General features: G+C 44.2%; 1 protein-coding gene across 1 annotated transcript in view; it reads right to left on the minus strand.

Annotated features, from left to right (window-relative positions):
* Positions 1-8,007, minus strand: part of gria1a (glutamate receptor, ionotropic, AMPA 1a) — a 62,489-nt gene extending 54,482 nt beyond the window's left edge. The window contains exons 1-2 of the mRNA XM_034543376.1: positions 7,904-8,007; positions 7,578-7,712 (exon numbers count right to left, since the gene is read on the minus strand). Coding sequence (XP_034399267.1) covers positions 7,578-7,712; positions 7,904-7,991 — 223 coding nt within the window. The 5' untranslated portion in view covers positions 7,992-8,007. The remainder of the gene's footprint in view (positions 1-7,577; positions 7,713-7,903) is intronic.
* Between the last annotated feature and the right edge of the window lie 15,750 nt (positions 8,008-23,757).

A 23,757-nucleotide genomic window follows, 5' to 3' on the forward strand; every position in this document is an offset into this window, starting at 1 on the left:
TTTCTAATTGCCAGCCCCACGCGTCTCAGCTCAGACCTCCACGTCTCAGCTGCCGTTACCTCCAGAGATGACAGATTTGTTTTAAATACTTGGAGGAGCGGGTATGAATACAGAGAAGGACTTGGAGCGGGCTTAGAAAAAACAATGGGGAGAACAAATAGAAACACAGCCATCAGTAAACTGTGACTGTGTGTGCGTGTGTGTGTGTGTGTGTGTGTGTGTGTGTGCTGAGCTAGAAGTGTAGTCGTGATGAAGATGGTGTCTTTTCAGCACGAAATAGTTATCAAACCTCGAGGCACTAAATGGCCGTTGGGATAACTTTTAAGCGGCGGGTGTTTCTCAGAAAGAGGTCATTCAGCGGGAGAGGAGATTAAATGACAGGTTGCTTTTTTTTCTCCTTCCCAACCATTCCTCTCCTCCCTCTTCCTTTCTTTTGCAAAGCAATGCAGTCACACACACACACACATCACACCAAAACAATCTCCGTCCCCCTTCTTTTCCACACTCCATCACTCTGCTGCTCGGGGAGCAGTTTTGGCTGATCTACATTGATTGCTATGGGCCATTCTCTATCTCTGGCGCTCCGTAGTGAAGAAGTAGCCGGTCTCATTCATCAAACCAACACCTGTCAGACTCTAGCCCAAGAGAACAGCCATCCAATTCTTTTGTTTTTTTTCCTCCGAAACGCCATTCACTTTGCTTTCTCCTCGACAAATAACTGTCATGTCCCGAACAGTCAGGAGGGAGCAGTGATCTGCTTCTCGTCCGCCTTTTTCAATAACGCATTGAACACTCGGTGAACACTCTGAACATGCATGCCTGTTGAAGTCAGTCGCCACAGCTGTACCTCACTGACTGACACAGTAGCTACACAATGAATACAAAACCCTGGAGCCTCAGTGACACCAGCTACTGGTAATGCAGCTTAACCTCCACCCCACCACCCTCTTCTTCCTCACTTCCATCCCAGCTAAGACTCTCCATTCTGGGGTGTTGTTTTCCACTGCAGAGGTGAAAACAGGAATGCAGTCTCCAGGAGACAATCATTTCTTTTTCTATTTCTCCTGCCGGGTCAGGTCCTATGGAGAGCTAAGAAATCTTCAGCATTACAGTGCATAACATATTAAGTGCAGCTCAATTGTCTTTTCTCCCCTGCTGAGTTAGTATTACATATTAATGTTTATGTCTCCATGAAGTGATAGTTTTGGATGTGCTGCATTGAATAATACATTAAATGCATCTGCGCAAGCTCTGTCTCTTGTTAGCGATTGTGTGTATGTGCAAGTGTGTGACCACAGAACTTCACACGGCAGTCCCACATGCTCGCACACATTTATATTTAGTAGGAAGAGCAAGGAACCAGCTTGAAGAGGACAAGTTAAAAAGCCAGGTGGATGTTGAAGTAGACAGACTCCATTTTGACTTTGATTTACTGGATAACTTGAGCTCTTCAGGCCGGTCAAAGATTTGAATAGAGCAGAAAGAAATATCCCTCTTGGGTTGAACTGGTCGTAAACTACCGACAGAGAGAAGCAGGGCCGGTGGATCACTGGTAGACACTGCTTTGTTTTAAGGGGCCACGCTCCAAAAAAGGTTGAGGTAAGACTGAATACGCCTGGAAGTGTGTTATGTCAAGTTGAATCAGGGAGTCAGGTGATGCATTTCCCACTGTTCCTTCATTTCCCCCTTTTAAATCGGTTTGGTTAACCGAGGCGTGTATTTAAAAAGCAGCCTGACTGTCTGACTGCTCACGTCGGACGTCTCTTTGGCGATGACGCAGCGTTCCTTAATTCAATTAGCAATCAAATTGGCGAGTACAACAACAATTACTGATAAGAGCGATGGATAAAACTACCGTGTGTGACAGTGTTAGACTCAAATCTTTGGCATCTTGAAGCAACACTTGTAGCCTTGCAGTTTTATCAATTAACTTAATGAATACATCTAGTGCCATGAAAATATATCTATAAGACAGTGAGTAGCACTGACATCACTGATATTATAGCATGGTTATTATAGCCATCATCAGTTGACCATCCCTGTACTTTACCTCTACCTGTACACTCTCTCTGTGACACAGACCACCATTCATGCCATCACCCAGCAGTTATTCATACCCCCTCATCTGTGCCATATTGATCGTCTGGGCCGGCCTCTGTGCTGGGCTCAGTTCATTGATCATGGCTGCCTCATAGATCTTCTTCAAGTCCTCTTTAAACGGCCCTCAGAGACCCGGGGAAATACTGCGGCCAACATCGCGGTGCTAACCCAAATCGTCTATTCCATGACCAATAGTTAGTCTTAATGAAAGCTATATCATAGGAGACAACATTTTTTTTAAACGAGTTAGTAATTCCTGAAGCTAAATGTACAGCTAATTTAAAATCCCACGGTTTGAAAAGGTCAATTTTGTTTGCAGGTGCAATATCCTGCACACAGTAATTTCAACCAAAAATAGCCCACGCTTAGCCTAAATCTCACCACACACACATGGGGGACATCAAAGAGGAAAGTGGATCATATAGGCGTGAGCCTGCAGGGGATTTGACATGAAGCTATAGCGATTCAGTGGCGTCCTTATTACAAACCAAGTCAATAGCAGATTATGGTAATGTGATATCTAACTGAGGGGAACAGTGACTAATATTCTCCATGTACACACAGCATCCCTGACAGTTATTTTTAACCGCTGGAACACACGTAAAAAGAGCCAGTCCAGCGAGCACTTTCACTCACGACGTGAAAACAAAGGCACGTATAGAAAAAGAGACGAGATCCATAATAACAAAAGCAAAACAAATACAGGCGTTCTACCACATTATGACTTGGCCTGTGCATGTGAGCGGAAGAAAGGAGACAGAAGAAATGCAAATGAGCTCCAGTATCCTGTCTCACATTATGCCGACAGTGTTGCCGTCGTCATTACTTCCCCCCGATGACTCTTCAGGCGGTAAAATAAAAAGGATCGCTTCGCCATTAACAGTCAATGTCTCTTTGTTTTCTCGTTTCACCTTTGCCCTGATCCACCCAACCTCCTGCCCCATGTTCTCCTGCTCTCTAGGCAGGTGCCAGCGAGTGTGTGTGTGTGTTGGGAGGGCTTTCTTCTGGAGGAAGTGGCTAGTCATAAGAGCCAGCTGATGAGTATCACCCTCATCCGGAGCTCCATTCATCGCCGTGCACAAGGGCCCATTCACCCGCTGCTTTTCAAACTTGTGGACCCCAAGAGCCCCGGGCACGTTCCCACACTCACACACGCGTACAAGAGGTGAACTGTCACTCACTCGAGACGTCCTGCACAGATGCCAGAATGGGACACATATATATATACGCACATGTACGCATACACTCCTCCGCACTAAATACGAACCCCAGGAATAGTCGCATTTTCTCATCTGACTCATTATAAGCAGGCCCTGGAGCCCTTCTTTTCTTCCTCACAAACACGTCCTGTAGCCTCCACATCTGAAAACTCTTTCAGGACGAGTGACACGGAGCAGGAAGAGGTGTCACTCTCATTTTAGCCGTCTCCCTCCACTGCGAATCTTTGTGACACGCTTGTTCCACAGCCCACCATCATGCCCGTGCGCCGCAGTGATACGCGTGACGCGTTGAAGAAGAAATGTCATATTTGATGGCATCGTCTCGGAGCCCGAGAGGGGGATGACTGGATGGAGGTAAAATCTGTGGATATACTGAAGTATACTGGATCTCGTTACGCTCGAGTAAGACCTGAATATTGGCGGTGATCCTTCATTAAATAATCAGTTTCAAGGATCTTTGTGGTTACTTTGACATTTTAACGAATTTTAAATGGATTTTGGAAGAAATTCTACCAATTAACTGAGTAAAAATATGAGACAAGACTGAGTGAAAAAAGCAGTGTTAGACAGAGACAGTGCCTCCTGTCTGTATTGTCTTATTTTGTTGTGTTCGGGAGGTTTCAGGGTTTCAACCTCGATAACAAAATGTAGTGACCAGTTGCGAAATCTCAAGCACGCGTTCAAGAGGAAGCTCTGAAAATGGCGAACAAACAAAAATACACCCGCAAAAAAAGGTAGGCAGAGCCCCAAGCAGACAAATGTCATTCCAAAAGAAGAGTGAATCTTGGGTTGGATGCCTTTCACTGGCGAGCACCCTGACCCGAAGCCTGTGGGTGGCGGCACTTCTGCTGTCGTTGAGCCGGGGAGGAGAGGCCGACTTTCAATGTTGCGTTTACATACCGCGACCGACAAATCCTACTCATACTGCATGTATGCTGCTGTCCCTCCACTGGGTGAACCCCCCTCACCCTCACACACACACACACACACACTACGGGCGCACAGTTTTTTTTTTTCACGAGCATCATCCCTGGACACGTTGAGCTGCAGCCTGACCCTCATATTCACATCACATTCCCTCCTGAACAGAGGACCATCTCATTAATGAGGGCATCTTGGGTGTGTTTACATTTCATTACACAGCTCTGCCGGGCTCCCCGGACCTAAATGGCTGGAGGGAGGGGCGCATCTCTGCAAAATTACACATAGTGCAAAGCCACTCTGGACAGGGAGGACTTCATAAACTCTGTTTTTATGAACATGTAGGATAATTGTACTAAATAATGTGCAATGTGTGTAACGTCCAGGGGTATCTTCACTATAATCTGGCAGACAAGAGAACATTTTCTTTTTGTGATAATGTTCAGCAGCATATTAGCAATATCAATATACCCATCAGTCAACATTCAAGCCCTCCATCCATGCTGGCTAGTGATAGATTAGTGGGACACCATCTTCACATCCTGAGAATCATCACCATCGTAATGCCGTACGACAGCTGAACAACAACAGAGATGACTTGTGTAGTCAGGTAAACGTTGAGTATATTTTTAAGTATAGGAGCAAATGGAGCAAAAGATGAAAAAACTCAAAACAAGCAAGCAAGGCCGATGAGCAGCTGAGGGTTCGGAACAACAACAGAGCAGGAGTTAAACCAAACCCAGGATCAAGTCTCAAAGCCACGGCTATGCACACCGGAAAGGTTATTTAATGTTAAACTACAGTTTCAGTTCAGAAGAGGAGGATAAAGCCCTGGTGGTGAAGCTTTGCTATCTCCTGGTCCTCCGCTTCAAACTGCAGCAAACAACAACCCGTCTGTCACCAGCCGTCTTCCTGCAGATGTCAGATCAACCTTTGGATCAATCACAGCCTTTTACCAATCCACACTTCAGACAAGCTATCTCATGGGCACCGCCCCATTGGTTACCACCGTGATCACCATGCAGAGTATATCTACAGGACTTTTGCGAGCGAACAAGACCCCTTAGGGTATATAGCCCCCTCTACCACCCAAGATCTAAATCCAACATCTGTGGGCAAGCAGAGTTCACTGACCCCGAGGAGATATCAGTTATAGTCTGAGTTTGTGCATTCAGAGAGTTCATACTGCTCAGTTGCCTTACTGGTCACAGAGAGTATTGATGGATAGATTAAAGTTGCATTCCTCTCAAAAAGATCTAGTGCTCCACCATAAAAACAACAGTCAATTCCTTTGCTAGAACAATGTGATCCTGAGTTGACAAATCATAAGGACCGGCACTACATGAAAGAACAACCCCCGTGGAAGACGTAACCCACTGCAAGACTTTCCGTTCCGACGAGGTGGTCACGCTGGCCCAAGTTCCTCCAGCAGCCACCTTAAGGGAGTGGCCAGCAAAGCCCACGAGGCCTAACTCGAGCAACCCGTGGTGTCCCAACCCAGAAAGAAAACCGTGGCATTGTATGTTTCTGCAAACAACGGGATATGTTGACCGTCGACGTTTCTGAACCAAAAACATAAATATGTTTCATGTAAGCTTTGTATCACGCTTGCTGAAACGCACAACTCCGGGTGGTTAACGCGGTGAAACAAATGGTTGGATTTAGGCAACAAAACTACTTGGTTAGGGTGTTCAAACGCTGCTAAAAGGAGTAATCAGTAATCACAGATCATTTGTATTTCCCCATTGTGTAGGATTGTGGGGATTTGCTTGTTTGCATGAAGCTTTGCTAATCAGTTTTTTTTAAATAGAAAACATACACTAACCAACAGGGGGACAGTGGTGACAGAAAACAACTATTAAATGCCTGATCAGACATCTGTAACTATTCAACATACCGCACCAGAAAATGCAAAAGGTAATAGAGTTTGTTTCCTCTGACTTCCCCTCACTCTGAGTCAGTGTTATTGTGCATGTATTTTGGGTCTTTATGAAACTGCATCATGTTTTTTTCCATTCGACTGATATCTGCGACTGGATCCAACCATGGGGAAATGGAATAAAAGACCTTTCTTCTTTCTTCTTTTTTATTCCAGACACCTTACAAAGAGTAAATGCTAAAATCAATGTCTGAAAGAAGTAATCAAACGTCTGTCGCTGAGGCACACTGCTGGCAGAGAGTCAGGAAGGCACAGTTGTCAAAGGGTATCTCCTGGAAGTGTCCGATGTCACTACAGCGAGTGTAAGTCGAGGATGGAATGAGAAAAACACGGCTGAAAAGCCTCAAGGGGCGACAACATTGTGTCAGAATTCAAAGAGGGGATAAGTGCAGGGTTAACAAAGAAGAAACAACTCAGACCGGCATTTCTTTTGTAAAGCAAAGACCCAGTTATTGTTTGTCTGGCGTAATGGCACACATTATCTGTCACCCAGGAGAGTGGTGTGCCCACTGCTCTGAGCAAAGAAATTTCTTATTTTGTATTTTACTTCCTTGTTGACAGCATTAATTAAGGTCATTACCTTCATTTAAAATGCGGACACTTTTATCTCACATACACTGATTAAAGACAATCTCTCCTGTGGAAAAGAAAAGGCTACATTAATAAAAAATCATTAAGGTGAGAAAGGCCATCCGAAAATCCTAAAAGTTTAATTATGGATTGAGCGTGCCTATGCGCATGTCTTTGTCAAGGTTTTAAGGAGGGAGGGTTTATTAATGTGTGCTCTGTCGGGAAGAAGAACAAAAAGAACAACAACAACAAAAAAGAAGAAGATAATCGGATTGTGTTCCGTGGCTACTTATGACATGCACTTAGAGTCGTTCCCCCTCTTAGTTCGCTTCGTCGATCAGCTCTCTTTGTTGTTCTCCCTCGGTTCACAGACGGGGAGAAGGCGCGCAGCCGTTTGCAGATCCACAGATCTACAGCTGTAAAAAGAACCTGCTGTCATATGACTGTATAGGATCTCTGCTGCAGAGGTTGCCCCCCCCCCCTCACCCCCCGGAGCGACACAATACCGCTGCAATCACCCGGAGCAAAGAAGTCCTTCTCGGTGCCACGCAACAGTTACTAAGATAACCTCCTAACGCACGCAGTAGGACTATTATATTATATTATATATATATATATATATATATATATATATATATATATATATATGCGACCTGTGCAGGTTTGATACCCGTTGAGGTCTTGCGCTGTTTGCGAAGTCGATGAACAGATTGAGGGCGACAGAGAAGAAGAAAAACATGTTGAACAGACATTGTGGAAAAACGCCGGTTGAAAAAAAAAGAAAAGAGTCTGATCTGCTGCCAGTGAGATTGAATGTGGCTACTCACAGGCATATGTCATGGAGAAGCTATTCCCCATCTTGACCATATCCACCTGCGGCACCAGTTTGGGGATGTCCTGGTGGTGCGAGAGGGCGAAACGAAACACCTCATATTCGTGCGATTCGGTTGGGAACAAGCCTCCTGTTGAGCAGCAAAGAAGAGTTAATGTTGGACCCGCTGGACCCCAAAAACATATACATAAATATATATATATATATATATATATATATATATATATATATATATATATATATATATATATACACGTGTACAAAACACGAGATCAACTTGACACAGTGGCGTCCACGCTGAGACAAAAGGTCGTTTCTCACCTATATTGATGTTACTTGGGAAACTTGAGCTCGATCCCAAGCACACCCCCAGTAAACTGGTGTAGAGAATGGTGAGGCTTCGCTGCATATTTCCTTTTGCATTGGCGAAGGGGAAAAGAGCCGAAATCCAAGCATAAGGTTTGTCCGCGTGCGAAGTTAAAACCCCCCCCCCGCTCCTCCTCCTCACGCGTCTCCGGTCGCCCCCTGTTTTAGAAGAGCGGCGTGCACACCGACATCGACTCAGCACCGAGACAGCTATCGCAATGGCGAGAGGATGGCACCGTTCTGTCTCTCCTCTCCTCTCCTCTCTCTCTCTCTCTCTCTCTCTCTCTCTCTCTCTGCTGATGCTCTCTCGTCCTTGGCTGCTGTTGTAAGAGACGGAGAATGACTTCAGCATTAGCCGCACTGCAAAAAAAAAAAAAAAAAAAAAAAAGCACACGCAACGCAACAAAAATGCCCGTCTTGACAAGCTGTTGAGATCAAATGTTTCAATGTGTTTTTTTTCTCTGAAAACAACAGGGGGGTTTCTTCCCACCACGCGGAGGGCGATTCCACTTGTTTCTTGATTGTTTGCGGGGGACACATGTCGGTTCTTTTCTCGAAATGTCCGGATATAAGTGTCAATGCAACAAGGAGGAAACTGACACGACAGAACCAACACAACATGCACAGAGAGCACAATTAAAGTGTCATTGTCTCACATGAATGGAGGACGTCTGAATAAAAGAACACACAATAACACTCCCACTATCAATACTTCCGTGGTTGACTTGCGGGCTGGATGTTTCTTGCAGTGTGCAGCCTCAGAGCGCACCCACAGGTCCCTCGGGAGACGCACGGGATTGCATCTCCATTCAGGATCCACATTGCATATCAATATGAGCTCTTATTTTCTTGATATATCTAAATAACCGGTGCTTTTTTTTAAAACAGTGCAAGAGAAAAAAAATACGGGAGTTCACTTTTTGCCTACATGCATGCGTCTTGAATTTCCTACAGTGACACAATTACCCAGAAGTGAAGTTGAAGTTTTTAAATATCTGCTTATATTTGTTAAAAATAGACGATGTAAACCATACAAGATTCAAACCCATTTACAACAAGTGGTAATACTAGAGCAGCAGGGACAAGTTGTACATAATGTCATTATATGATCTTAAATACATGTATTATTCTTTCTTTTTTCAATTTGTAGATGTTTCCAAGGTCAAGAAAAAAAAAACACACTTCACAAATGCCCATCTTGACCAGCTGTTGAGCTAAAAGTGCTCAGCCAATGTTTTTCTGTTGTTGACACAGACAATCACGATGACTGCATGGCAAACTCCTTATGCTGATGAAGATCATGCGATATGACCGAAAGCTCCAGGCAGCTACCAAATGGAGCCTCTTAAGGACTTTGAACCTCAATTTGATCTGCAACTGCAAAGAGAGCCACGTATAATCTCTGAAGCCATTATTGGCTGTTGCATGTTTAACAAATGGAGTTAAAGCTGGTGATTGACAGGTTACTACCCTTGCAATGAATATGTGTAGTTTCAATGAGTTCAGATGACGCAGTAGTAAAAAGACAAATAATGATTTTCCTGTTCTTTAAATTAGATATTATTGCCTTTGCTTGGTCGCTAAAACAGGATTAGAAAATTAAAAAAATAAATAAACGGATAGCAACATCACCACCAGGGATTACTGCACTTTGATATCACTGGAGCTGGAAGCACATGGCGAGCCATTTGAATAGCGAGAAAAACATTCTCAGAGTTTTAGAAGTTTCAGAATGGTCTTAATATTGCCAGGATTTACTCCACAATCTGGCTCGATTTGATACAACATTTTTGAATTCTGAATGTGAGGGAGGACTTTCGCTCTCCCTCCCCCTCACACGGTGCAGGACTGGCGAGCAGCTGATAAGGAGGGTTATGATTTAAACCATGTATTTACAGACAGCTACAGCCAATTATTTCCTGAAGAAAAGGTACAAGGCTCCGTGCTTATGCACACACTGAAAGACGAATCAACACTGGCGATGTTCACGTGAGATTGTCGGCAAGCCACACCGTGATGCAATGCCCTGCTGCTTCTTTAGAATATATGAAGTTGTAAATCCAGCCTTTGACACATTTAGGATTAGGGATGAGCGTATTTATCAGGCTAGGGCACGCGTCTTTGTTTCAAGTTACAAATCACTTCCCCCATTGATTGTTTCCACCACACGAAGGCAGCCATTAACACACTTCTTCCTGGAAATGAAATGAAAGAAGATTAGAATCATGTGCAAGAAGTAAAAGGTTATCTGATCTATGTATGACGGATGTCCTAAAAATACAGGCATAATGGTCCATTTTCATTTCCTTTGTTCAACACGATTAGGGATTAGTTTAAACATAAATGGTTGGGCGGGCTTTCATTACATTTTTCATTTTATTCTCCGTGTGTGAGACCACATTTGATGTGTGCATATTTCACCAGCCTGTTTCATAGTGCACACTTCAGTGTTTATGTGCACCTTGTGTTTGTGTTTGTGTGTGTTTGCCTGCAGGGCCTGGTGCATATTGAGTGCCATGCAATCTTTTTCTAAACTTTTGATGAATGCAAATAGATCTCAGAATAGCATTGGTAACGATGGCTACATAATTGATGGTGCTGAGTAGTGGACTAACAACCACAGAGCTTGTTGTTCCATATTCAAAATATCACCACCATCAGACAGACGCTATGTAAAAGAAATAAGGAAATACGCCGTCTTTCTGTACCTAAAGATGTCTCCATTATGGATCATGAGTGTCTGTCTGAAGGTTTTTTATAGCAGTCTATGTGAAGAGTATAATGAGGTTAATCCATCAAAATAGGCTGGTTCCACTCTAGTTTGAGTGAGGAGGGGGGAAGAAAAAAAAGAAAAAGTGCCCAGCGTGTTACTGCTATAATTGAGTCACCGCACTTGTGTTGTCAAGTACTTGCGTACGTCTACTGCTGGAGGCCAAACTATATGAAAACAATAAATAAATAAACACGTCACAGAGGTGACAAAAGAACTAAATATGTCAACAAGTAGACAGGAGTTATTTACATTAAGAATAAAACTGGTACATGGGGATGGTGCTGGGTTTAGTCCATTCATATCACAACAATTGAGTCATATTTTGTGGGATACATTCCCTACTCAACCTGAATTAATCAATGTGTTTGAATGAAACCACTCTACTCTATCTTATAGTGCTTCAATCACATCATTAGCAAACACTGTAGCTCTACTAAGCCTTTATTTAGCTAATTGTTGTGGTTTGACCCCCCAAATCTTGTTTGAAATTCGTAAACAAATCAACACTTTCATCAACCCCAGAGGAAAGCTAATCGTGGCCAAAAATCAATTGAGGTACTGTATTTAAATATTTTACTGTCTGAAGAAACCCTAACATTACACAGGGGCTGTCAATTTGGCAAATAAGTATGAATATGTTCTGCATTTGGTATCAAAACAGATAACTACAATAACGCATCCCTGCTTTGTTGACACACTGAGGCAAGTTTATCAGTATCAGTAGTTCTCGATAGACTTTAATGGATTTCTTTTAGGGGGAGGACACACACACACACAATAAAACAGGACTGAGTTTTTTTATTGTGGTGAGCTGGTCTGACCTCTTAGTAGCGTATACACTATGTAAAGAAAGCAAGATAAACTAAGAGCTTCTTAGATTGTTAGAAGGAATTCTCCTAATCCTTTGACATTTTCACTAAACTGTATAAAAACTACAGACTACATCAATTGATCGTTCTATTGTTTCCCATCCTAATAAAAGGAAACGAAGCACAGCATAGCCCAACTGATAAAGCACTAGATAGTGTGAGGATTGTCCTCCCATCTTAATGTATTCCCCCCCAGTTGTGCAGAAGGGATCTATTTTATGTCACACGTAGAAATCAGAAATGGATTCTGACGGTTTGGGCTTGTTACTGGCTTTATCTGCATTGATTACAGCACTTGTTGACTGACAGACACTGGACGCCCACCAGCCTCGGACAAATGCCTGGCATTAGCACAGAATCGATAGGAGCAGAAATGCCCGGACTCAGTAGCCTGCCTGATTTCTGCTCTGCGCCTTAATTGGGATGAGTTATTGACATGTGGCTTAATTAGTCTCCCCTTTAATTGATTTTGCAGGTCTGCTGAAAGAGGTGCATGTAGGAGAAAAAAGTAGGAGAAAAAAGTTCTGTGAGAATCCACATGATGTGTTTTCTTTCTCAATGCCTTTAAGTGATTTTGAACCTATATATATCATGATGTTTTACGTAATTATAAAAAAAATATTTCAAATGTCATTTTTTATTTCATATCCACTTACAGACATATTTTAAACATGATGTTTACTACTGTTCACTGCAATGTTCCAGGATCTCCAAGTTAATATTTATATATTCTTTTTTAAGGAAATAATGGATAGTGTTTGCTTTTTCTTTTTATTTGATATTTGAACTTGAGTGAATTGAATGGAAAATAGTCAATGCCTGAGTGACGATTAAAATGATCAAAACGGTTTGCAGTATTGTTTTGTACTCTGGCAGTTTGCAGTCCCCAAATTATGGAAAGGAACTGCAGATGGCCACACTTAAAATGTGTATAATTCAGTGTCATACACCCAAGGAGGCTGTTTGTGCACAGAGAGCACAGTCGATCAGATAATGCCAATTACCAAACAGCCATAGTACAAACAAAAAAACATTAGTGGTGCGGGGAATAAACACGGTCTTCTCCGGTCTATCCCTTTGTCGCTATTCAGGTGTTCCTTCTCTCTCTCTCTCTCTCTCTCCGGCTCTGTCTCTAGCTCCCTCTCCCTCATATGCTACCTGCATAATTGCCTTTCCCCTCCACTGGCCGCGGGGGAAGTGAAGCCCTCGCAACGTTACCGTGGTAATACTGATTGATGGAGTCGATGCTTGTGCGGTTCCAGAACATCGAGCATCGGCGCACACAGACATGACAAATTTCAGGGAACAAATTATAATGGCCTGATTAATCCCCTCTAGCGAAATGGAAATATTGTGAATACCTGTGAACTCATAGAGGACATAGAGCCGTACAAAAGGACCGCACTCGGGGGCTTTTGTACCCATTGTATAGCACACACGAGGGGAAGGCCGACGAAGTGGAAAATCATAGCGAGGGCTGCCTGACAACGCGAGACAGGGAACCAAATGATAAATCAGCCACATTTTAAATGTAGATTTTTTGACATGATTGTGAATTCATCAGACTGTCTCCAGATCTTGATTAACAGGAAGTGACTGAGCACTGAGGAAATGGTGATTCAGTGTAAAAAAAAACAACCAAAGGATCTGTATCAGTTTAGAGCTTTACTGTGGCGCACTGACCTGATGTTTATCATTGGCTGTGCAGTAACAACACGTCGTGAAATATATCAAAGCTACGGAAACCCACATCAAGAGTAGCTCGTTAATCTGATGATTACTGATTTGTTTACTTGAGAAGAAGCTCAGATGAGGAATAGAGTTCATATTCATTCATATGTTTTATGTTGACTAAAACCCTTTGAAACCCGATAGACAGCAAGAAAACATAAGCCATCATGCCTGAAGTATCATAAGATCATGCTATTATAAATATTAGTCAAACTAGAGATCATCTTACGGTGGGTGGGATCAGGCCAGGGGCGTAAAGTGGGCGTGTTCACCAGTTCCTGACCCCTCTACTTCTGAAGCCTTTGCTCCACACCACACAACACCACACTTCTGTGGTCACCACACACTGTCATGGCTGGTAATTTAAATCATTAGAGTTCCAATTATGTCCAATAATTACAGATATTTTGTAATAACACCTGTTGAAACACACAATGAAACAGTGGAGCCACACTGGCACTGTGGCATTCACGTTAACATTGCTCCTTTATTTAAGATTTTACTGAAAGGACTGCCCGCTTCAAAGTGGATGAATTATGAATTCATTGGGAAGCATTCTTTTGTTCATGTTGTTCATTCATCCACACAATGAATATTTCTGTGTGCAAAGAAACTAAATGTCAGACGAGAACATACTTCTGGATATTTCCTGCAGATTAGAAATACTCAAGTAAAATATCCTTTTAGATTTTTATTTTGACAATGCTTTTAGGAGACATGTTGACTTGTCACAGCAGTGAAATCACAGGTCTCACTAATTAACAGTGTCACAGTGAGCCGTGACAGTGTGACAGCGAGCCGGCATGCACATCACCAGGACCCTGAAACTGAAGCAGCTAACTAATTGTGTTATTTACACCTGTGCTTTTCCTCAACGTGACATGTCAAAATGTCCTCTGTGAAGAAGAAGAAGACCTATCAGGAACTCGTGAATCTTCACTGGGCGTGCGCGTCACAAACTATTCAGGGGAGTCCGTCAATGTCTGAGTTCGACCAGGTGAACTGACCCACCTGACCGACTCTGTGTGACAACTATTGCTAAGTTCCGTGCGCCGCAGTGTAAAGCGTTTGCTGCATGGCCGCCGCAATTATGACAACTTGGTTTAATTACAATAAACATCTGAGGTGGCTTGTGTATTTTTAATTGCTTTACTGAAGAGGATAAACACGTGTTGGTATTTACATAACACCTTTTAGTCCCTCCACCATCTGCTATTGCAAAGGGGATGCAGCCAACAATTAGGGGGAAAAGTGATTTGCTTACAGAATCCATTTCTTTAGATTTGTTTATTGCACATAACTTAATGATGGTCGGGACACATTTCAGGTGAATGTAAGAGTAACTTTGTGGGGCCTTAATTGATACGTCAGACAGCTGTCTCACTATCTAATCATGCTGAATATCCAGCGCTGCCATATTTGTGTGCATTTTCTGCCTCCGCTAACAAGCATTTAGGATCAATCAAAACAAATTAACGTAGTGCGCCCCGAACAGGGTCAGCCCAAATGAGATCAGACACGCTTACAGGGACGGTCAAGGGAAAATGGATAAGTGATTACCGGGGCCTGGAGCTGCCAATCTTACTGACCAGAGTTAACTGCATTCAGAAAAACACTTTCAAAAGTTTTTGAGTAACGGGGGAGGCGGAATAAAAAAAGTACAGTGTTGAAATGGTTTCGAAATCTTCATGTAAAAAAAAAGAAAAATGAAGAGAGAATGAGAAGAAAATTTGGATGCAAAATAATTCATTTTCTAATCATGAAATACCTCAAAAACCTTTGAGGCTGGTCTGAATAACTACTGTGCCTCTTTATTCCTCTCTCCCTTTCACACACACAGACACACACACACACACACGCACACACACACACACACACACACACACACACACACACAAACACACGCGCACACACCCACACACAGGGTCCAATATCATGGCTCATGTGTTGCAGTATACATTGCAGGCAATGGAGTTGACAGCTCCTTCCCATGAAAGCAACCACCTATCAAATATTTGCCCAGGGAAATCAGTGCTGGCCCAATCAATTTCCCCGCCTGTGTGTGCGTGTGTGTGTGTGTGTGTGTGTGTTGTCAGCAGCGCAAACCTTTACTGCCGCAGCTGCACGGGACGCTATGAGCTCGTTAAATCAGCAGCTCTAATGATCTCAATCGCCGCCCGGTGCAGTCTGACTGACTCGTTACTTGCAGAGAAAGTGGGGGAGAGAAGCAGAGGTGGAAAAGGTCAGCGAGGAGGGAAAAGTTATGGAAGAAGAGGCAAAGGGAGAGGGAGCGCAGTCAATGAAAGCAGCAGAACTTGAGACATTTAAGCAGGAACTCTGTCTCTCTCACACACACACACGCACACGCACACGCACACACACACACACACACACACACACACACACACAACACTCTTGCTCATTCACAACACACATTTCTAGTCAGCAGAGTAAACACTTGACTCCCGGTCAAACGGCACGGGAAAATCTCGAATGCTTGCTGCCTGTCCACGAAGCCTCTCTTCTGCATCTGTCAGTTTTGATCACATGACAGCAACACTCAAAACAGTTTGTGCCAAATTGAAATGAAATTCATCCAGGCGTTCATATCGCGTTCTTAAGAATAGATCAGGCGGACATCCATATGGACAAACCGAAAACCAGCCACAGCTATCGACCGGGGGCCGAGGCATGACAATACATGCAAAGAGACACAACACAGGAATATGAAGCAAGAATCCTTCAAATCCATGTTTATGATGGTGTAACAGCAGAAAACAATCCTACTTCATCAGCGACGCAACAGAGGAGCAACTGTTTACAGTGCAGCCAACCAATAATAATGCTGCATTGTTTCTTGGGAAGTCAGGGTTAGGGAGGTCATTAGTGGAATTATTGAGTTTGAGGGGCGGTACTTAGCAAAGATTCAATTGCTGGAAAAATGCCAAACATTTATAATAATCAGAAACGTTTAAAAGTTTATAAATATCTTAAGGATTATAATTTTGACACAGATGGGTGTTGATCCAATTTATTTTTTTATTTAAAATAAAACACCTACAAAACATGACTTTCTATATACATCCACTCATATATTTCTTTGCTAATTAGTAGTTAATGTTGTGAAATAGGAAAACAACAAATTCAACGAGTCTCACACAGATTCCAACGGTTTTAACTAGTGAAGCCAATCGAGCTCCTCCACGAGGGGACGAGTCCATAATATTGACTAATGTGCTGTGAAATGCTGAAGGGCCACGGCGGCTGCAGAGGCACTTGTTTGGAACAAGCAAGGGACAAGATGCAGCTCATTCCTCATGAAGTCAGGAGAAAAGGAACCATGAAGGTTTGCGAAGGTCAAAGCACACTCTGGCTGCCGAGGAAATCTATTTCCTATTGAGCTAAAATGTCCCTCGTGTTTTATTGACCCATATCTTCCAAGTCGCCGAACCCGTTCCCTGGTCACCCCGAGTGTCTCAGGGGGAAAAATGGAGAGCGGCAATGGCCCTCTGAGTGAGGTAGAGCAGCGTGTAGCCCATACATCCATACCTGATCTCCTGTGTGTGTGTGTGTGTGTGTGTGTGAGATGGAATTGGACAAACTTAATTTGCTATTAGTCTGAAGTGAAATTTGCTTGTGCACATTCACAGTAAGACCTCCATGCTCAAGTGTTCACCACGTGGATGTTATTTTTCTATTGTGTGTGGATGCCCACGAGTGTGTACTTGTGTGTGTGTGTGTGCATGTGTGTCAGTGTGTGTGTGGGAGTGTGTGTCAGTGCGTGTGTGTGTGTGTGCGTGTGTGGGAAGAGAGAGTGTGTGTGTCTCAGAGTGCTGAATTTGTGCTTTGAAGGACAGGGAAGGAGGGGTGGGAAGCCAATCTGTTCCTCTGCAGATTAACTCTCTCATTCCAGACCCCACTTTCCTCCAAAACACTCACTATCTCCAGCGTCTGTCTTTCTCTCTCCCTCCCTCCCTCCCGTTTCTCCCTTATTGCTTCTCTCTGTCACTCTCGTGCTCTGTCAATCAGGCTACCTGCATGGGTATTTGTGTGGGAGAGCAATGAATCTGGAGCTCTGGAGGTGGCATAGAGATCCACCCCCCTGTTTCCAGCGCGCCTATATAGTCTCTGCATCACAAAAAGATTCTATCGTCAGAAAGGGGAAGAGCGAGAGAGGCGGCGAGGGGACAGACCCAAACTGAGGCCACAGGCTGGGAAGAGGTACGCTGTGAGAAAGGGAGCCCGCTCTTCCCCTTCATTCACTTCACGAATGGGAGAGGAGGACATTGTTTCCTGGCCAATTATTCGAGCACCCAGCCGCTTCCTGTCTGTTGTGTGATTGTAGCGAGAGGCTCAGAGAAAGTGATTACAGCGAGGAAGAGACAGAGAGAGAATGAGGGCAAGTGAAGGAATGAACAACACACCTTCATGACCCCTGGGAACATCTGTGCATCTCCTACTACTCCTCTCTTTCTCCCCCTCCCCCACCCCCCACACACAAGTCTGGCTAGAACAAGGAAGAATGAAGGAAAAAAGATGAGGATGAAATATGAATAAAGCACATGGGTGGAAGTGGTGAAGAGAAAGAACAACCCTGTGGGATTCTTCTCTTCTCCCACACATATCTCTGTTTTAAGTTTGAAATGTGATTTTGGAACAGAATTCTGTGCTGAATACACTAAAAAAGGGGAAAGAGATAGGAAGACAGAGGCCGCTCGGACCGGTGGGGGGTAGAGGCGCTGTTGCAGGGTGCCGCGTTTGTAGAGTGCCGCGGTTGCAGGGTGCAGCGGTTGCAGGGTGCCTCGGTTGCAGGGTACAGCGGTTGCAGGGTGCCGCAGTTGCAGGTTACAGCGGCTGCAGGGTGCAGTGGTTGCAGGGTGCCTCGGTTGCAGGGTGTAGCGGTTGCAGGGTGCAGTGGTTGCAGGGTGCCTCGGTTGCAGGGTGTAGCGGTTGCAGGGTACAGCAGTTGCAGGGTGCCGCGGTTGCAGGGTACAGCGGCTGCAGAGTGCAGTGGTTGCAGGGTGCCTCGGTTGCAGGGTGTAGCGGTTGCAGGGTGCCGCGGTTGCAGGGTGTAGCGGTTGCAGGGTGCCGCGGTTGCAGGGTGTAGCGGTTGCAGGGTGCCGCGGTTGCAGGGTGCAGCGGTTGCAGGGTGCAGCGGTTGCAGGGTGCAGCGGTTGACACATGGTTGGATGAGAGGAGTTAAGAGAAGGTGTGCAAGGAAACAGCTTATTCATTAGATATGCTAATGAATACGTTCATAGCTTTGAAGATGGAGCTATGTTAAATATGCATGGGATATCCAACGCAGTGCATGGAGTGGGAAAAAAAAGATGGAGGGGTGGGAAAGAGGTGCTAGGAAGAAATGAATAAAACAGAGAGAGGAGTTAGGAAAGTCCTTTCTCCTCCTCTCATCTCGTCTCCTCTCCTCTTAGGACACAATTCCTTTCGTTAACGGCCGTATGAGAGCCCCAAACATCCTCGTGGAAATACTTTAACAAAATGAGAATTGCCGCCTTAATTGTTGCAAATAAGAGTTAGAGTGACTTTTCACAGTGTTCTCGGCCTGGCGCACGTCCCCGCTGGGACCGATGCATGAGTCAGTCATTAGTGTTAAGTCAGAAGACATTAAGCCGAGCTGCTTGTGGAGCAGTAATGACCCGGCAGTTTAAAGCGATGACAACTGCAACTCGGGACAAATCTCAGCGGAGAACGGCTTCATTTTCTTCCACCCTGCAGGAAGGAAAAGCGTAGTGTTTGGTTTTGGGGAAGCACTTGACTAATACGCCACACACTCTCGCATACAGACAAACACTACCCAAAAAAATAGACTATAAACGTACCATTAACATTATCTGCATTCATTTGTTTCACGTTTGAGGCATCTCTTTTTGTGCTTTGCTGTGATGTTTGAACCCTGCAACTCAAATTGAATAAATGAATGTCTAATGTTAATTAATTGGACATTACTGTATGGTCGTTAACAGGTTAATGGCTTTCCATTAATACCTCGGTAAAAAAGAAAGCAGGGGGGGTGGGGGGGGGGGGGGGGGGGGGGGGGGGGTGGAGGAGCTTCTTCAATTTGATGTCCAATTAATATGTATGAGTGGATCTGTGTGAAAGGGATGATATGAAGACACATTATCAGAGCCAAGCAGAGGGGACAAAGCTATCTGATGACTTTTAAAGAGGAAGTGACCATACTAATAATGGCCACACAACTGATACAGCAGAGCAAGGACAAAAGCAAGGCGGGGCAAGGCCAGTTTATTTGGACAGCACCTCTTATCAACAAGGCTGTTCAAAGTGATTTACATAAGACACAAAAGGCCAATGGAATTAAATGAGTGTGTAGTGGCCAAACCGAGGAGTCAGAAGGCTTGATTGAAAAGAACTGAGAGGTTGGAGCAGACTTCCAGTTTGTTCCAGATATGTGGTGCATGAAAACGGAATGTGTCTCTGTGTTTAGTTGTGACTCTGGGGCCATCATTATCTGTGTGTTTTTTATTTTTTATCGACCTGTAAAGAGAGCGCTGCAGACGTCGAGCCGACAGTTTTTCTAAATCCTTCGTAAGTCCTTTACTTCTTGATATGTTCTTGGCAGTAGATGGATTTAGTCATTTTCCTCATATGTCTATTGTATTTTAGGTCTTTGTTCATGACTACACTTGCTTTGTGGTCTTTAATGTTAGTGCCAGAAGCTTGCTTGTATATACTGTACATGTATTCATTGGCTCTAGAATAAATAGTCTCTGTTGAATCGGATGTGACTGTGAGGATGTTAAACAGCAGAGGCCCGAGAATGAAGCCTTGGGGAACTCCACAAAGGCCGTGGTTCTACTTTTCTTTTCAATGTAACTTTCCTCATCCGATCATGCCAGGTCACAATATATGTCATGGTCTTTACGCTCCAAGATCAGATCTGTCGAGGCGGTCTGGCTCACATTGAGTGTGCATCTCTGTGGGATGTAGACAGCTTGTGAGCACAATCCAGACAATTTATCAAAAAATACCTTCCCCCCCCCACGTGGTGGTTCTTCGCCAGAGCAAGAGCAAGAGCTGAGAGTGGCGGTAGCGCATCTCCAGTTGTATTCAGCTACTGCTGATGAAAACCGAACATTTCTTTATTGTAATGAATATAAAGCTTTTAAATAACTAAATAACAGGGGACTTTTATTGTGAAGAACTTGTGTGTTACTATCCCATTAGGCAGGTCGCTTTGTAGCGTCAAGTTTGGGACCACATCGGAGGACATAGCTGGGTTTGGATGTGGCGCACCGATCACAAAGGTCCCACTGAAAAGACCAAGTGTACCCAAGACCAAAGTCATTTGTGTATATGCAGATGTGTAACAACCCCTTCACACAAATTCCAACCATTTTGGCACTGTGCCAGAAAAATCCCAACCAGTTTTCCAGTGTATCGAGTAATATAAAAGGAGGAAAAAAAGGCGAAGAACAGGCATGCAGATTTCAGAACATATGGTACACAAAGCTGGATAGGTGACTGCTGAAATATGCTGATGGCAAGCATGAGAGCCAGAAAATCCAGGGAAGTTGGATGAAAGGTTTAAAAGTTGAGCGGAATTTGCATACGTAGGCAGTGGGAGCAAAATAAGACCCTACATTTCAGCATAAAACCCACGGAATCTTTTTGCTGGGGTAATACTTTGATGTCAAAAAACGCCACGCTTACTGTAACATATCCTATATGTAAATGATAACACTGGAGCATCTATTCCCCCCCTCCACCCATGCATTGATATGGAGGTTAATGACCAGCTTCTTGTCTATTCACATTGACAGCATTAAAGCACATTACTCTGCGGCTGCTCTGTGTTATGAATTATGCCGTTTAAATGGCGACGTGCTCTGGATAGGGTCTGTGGAGAGGCATCTAATGGCAGCTAAATGAATTCATGCCCAGATAAGGCGTAGGCTGCAAACACAGCAAAGCAACAACAGCTGTCAGAGGCAGGAGAGGGAGGCAGAAAAGACACAGGGGGTGGGAGCGACAGAGGAGGAGAGAGTGAAAAAGGGACCAGAGCTGGAGAGAGAAAGATGTAAAAACAAATGTGAGTGTGTGAGCGGAAAATGAGAATAACAAAAAAATCAGAGCTGTGCTATCTAGCCACTCAACAAGTGAGTGTGGGAGAGAGCAGAACATGGAGTGACATTAGTTTTGAAGAAATCTATTGATTGCCACAGCAGGCAATATTCTCTAAGTCAAGAGACTAAGGCAGATAAAGGAGGGGGATGGGATGGAGGGTATTTGGTGCTCACATTTGGTGGCTAATATTTAGTTTTATAGGTGGGGTGACAATCACGACATATTTCCACATGCTATCCACGTGCTAGTGGCCTTTTACACCGGCACCAGCGCTGTTGTCACTCTTCGTTAATTTGAACAGGAAGCAGGAGGAGCCAGAAATACAGATAAAGTCCATTCATTTCTTCCTGGAAAGATGTGTACTTTGCTAAACTGCTGCTGACATGCAGTCATTCTTTCGCCCAGAGCATGCAGAGATACGCCGGAGGGGAGAGGAAGGGAGGCAGAACACATAGCAACAAATGAGTAAAGCTCGGCGATGGAGGAAAGCATTTATGTATGATGGATGAGAGGTGGAGTGAGATTCAGACTGTCAGATGTTCCCTTTATCTCTCTCATGCCTTTTTTTTGATAGGCAGGGTGGAGGAAGGTCAGACAGGAGGAGGGTGGGAGGGCTGAGGAGCAAAGATGGAGCGCGGAGATGGAATGGGGGCTGAGGGGGTGGAGGGAGGGGAGAGAGAAAGGAGGAGGAGATGCCATCACATGTATCACCTGGCAGAATGTTGCGGCTCATCTTTAATGAGGCTAGGAGGGACATTATGCAAATTAGGTTTAATGGAGCGTGGACCACAGCCCTGAGGCAGGGTCACCGATCACTACATCTCCCTCTTCCTCCTCTTCGCAATCCCCCATCTGTCCGACCTCTTTCTCTGTCTTCCTCATGGTTCAAATGGTCTGTGTTCTCGCCTCGCCTCCCCTTCTTTTTTAATTTTCTCCCTAATGCCCTCCCAATACCTCCTAATCTCCCCTAAAGTCCTCCTTGTGTTTGCCTCCCCGGCTCATCCTCACCGTCCAATTCTTCTTCTTCCGAGAGCGAGCCTGTGTCATCGATCTCCACTTCAGACAAGCCGGCTGATCAGAAGATTAATAGGGCCCTCGTGATGTAAAGATGAGAGTCATTGCAGAGGGCCTGCTTTAAACCAGCACCTGGTGAAGAGGAGGAAATGAGAGACAGAAGAAACACAAGCAAAGAAGAGAAGGAAATGAGAGAGAGAGAGAGAGAGAGAGAGAGAGAGGCAGCCTCAGATGGAATTTCGAGGGCCAATCCTGAATGATGGCTCATCAAGCCTCATTCTGCGCGACACATCTAATTGCTTTTAGATCTGTTCCTATGGAAACTGCAGTTCTCTTTTAAGCTGCTGAGGGGGGATGTTTCATTACCTTTTCTCTTGGGGGTTGGCAATAGTGCTGCATGTATGGTATGAATGAACAGCTCACTGGGCCTCAGAGAACAAGCGTGGCGAAGATACGAGAGTGGGGAGGAAGGCGTCGCGTCACGCGCACATGGCAGTATTGAATGCATAACTCGATGTCTCAACGAGACAATAACAACAACAAAAAGAATCAATATGCATTTGCAAGCATGTGCAGAAACATACTGCACGTGCAAGTATGATACAAACAAGTTGTGAGGCAGGAGCCCCTTGGCTGACTTCTTCGTTCCGCTGCTTGTGCACAGCTCAGCAACATACTTTCTCTCATTGGTTATATCTTGAAGCTAGAAAATAACACTGCCGGCCGCAATAAGACAGGTCTGCCTCATTGTGCGTTACGTGATAATAGTCTACAGGTGTTATTATAGTGGGGTTTATAAGAGCAGACGTTATGCATTCCTGTGCTATTGATTCTCTGCAAGCTCATTCTTTTATGTGTTTCTTTCATTCCTGCAGCCGACCCCTAAAGTGATGGGTGAAGGTGTTGTGGTAATTTGGCCATGATTGATAAAACAAATAAATAAATAAAAAAGCAGGGGGAGAAAACAGAGAGAAACATTTATTCTCCACTGGTGTTTTTGTCTTCTTTTACCTTAGAGTGCATCACAGTTTTGATTCTTGTTTTGCTACAAGAATGTCAGATATTTCCCACATTTCCGTAAGCCGCATACAGTACACTCTTACTCTTATTGAAGTGACACATTCATGGGAAGTAATTATAATATTTCCCCACAAAGCCCTGAAGCAATTTTTCTTTGCAAATGAATATGCCTTGCGTAGTGTAAAATGCCGGGCGGCCGGCAAACTGCAGTAATGTACACTATTGGAGACATATTATCAAATGCATTGGTGATGATGAGGTAGTGTCTCACTATGTGAGCTGTTTTTCTACAAGGG

This window comes from Cyclopterus lumpus, chromosome 10, assembly GCF_009769545.1.
Source record: "Cyclopterus lumpus isolate fCycLum1 chromosome 10, fCycLum1.pri, whole genome shotgun sequence".
NCBI lineage: Eukaryota > Metazoa > Chordata > Actinopteri > Perciformes > Cyclopteridae > Cyclopterus > Cyclopterus lumpus.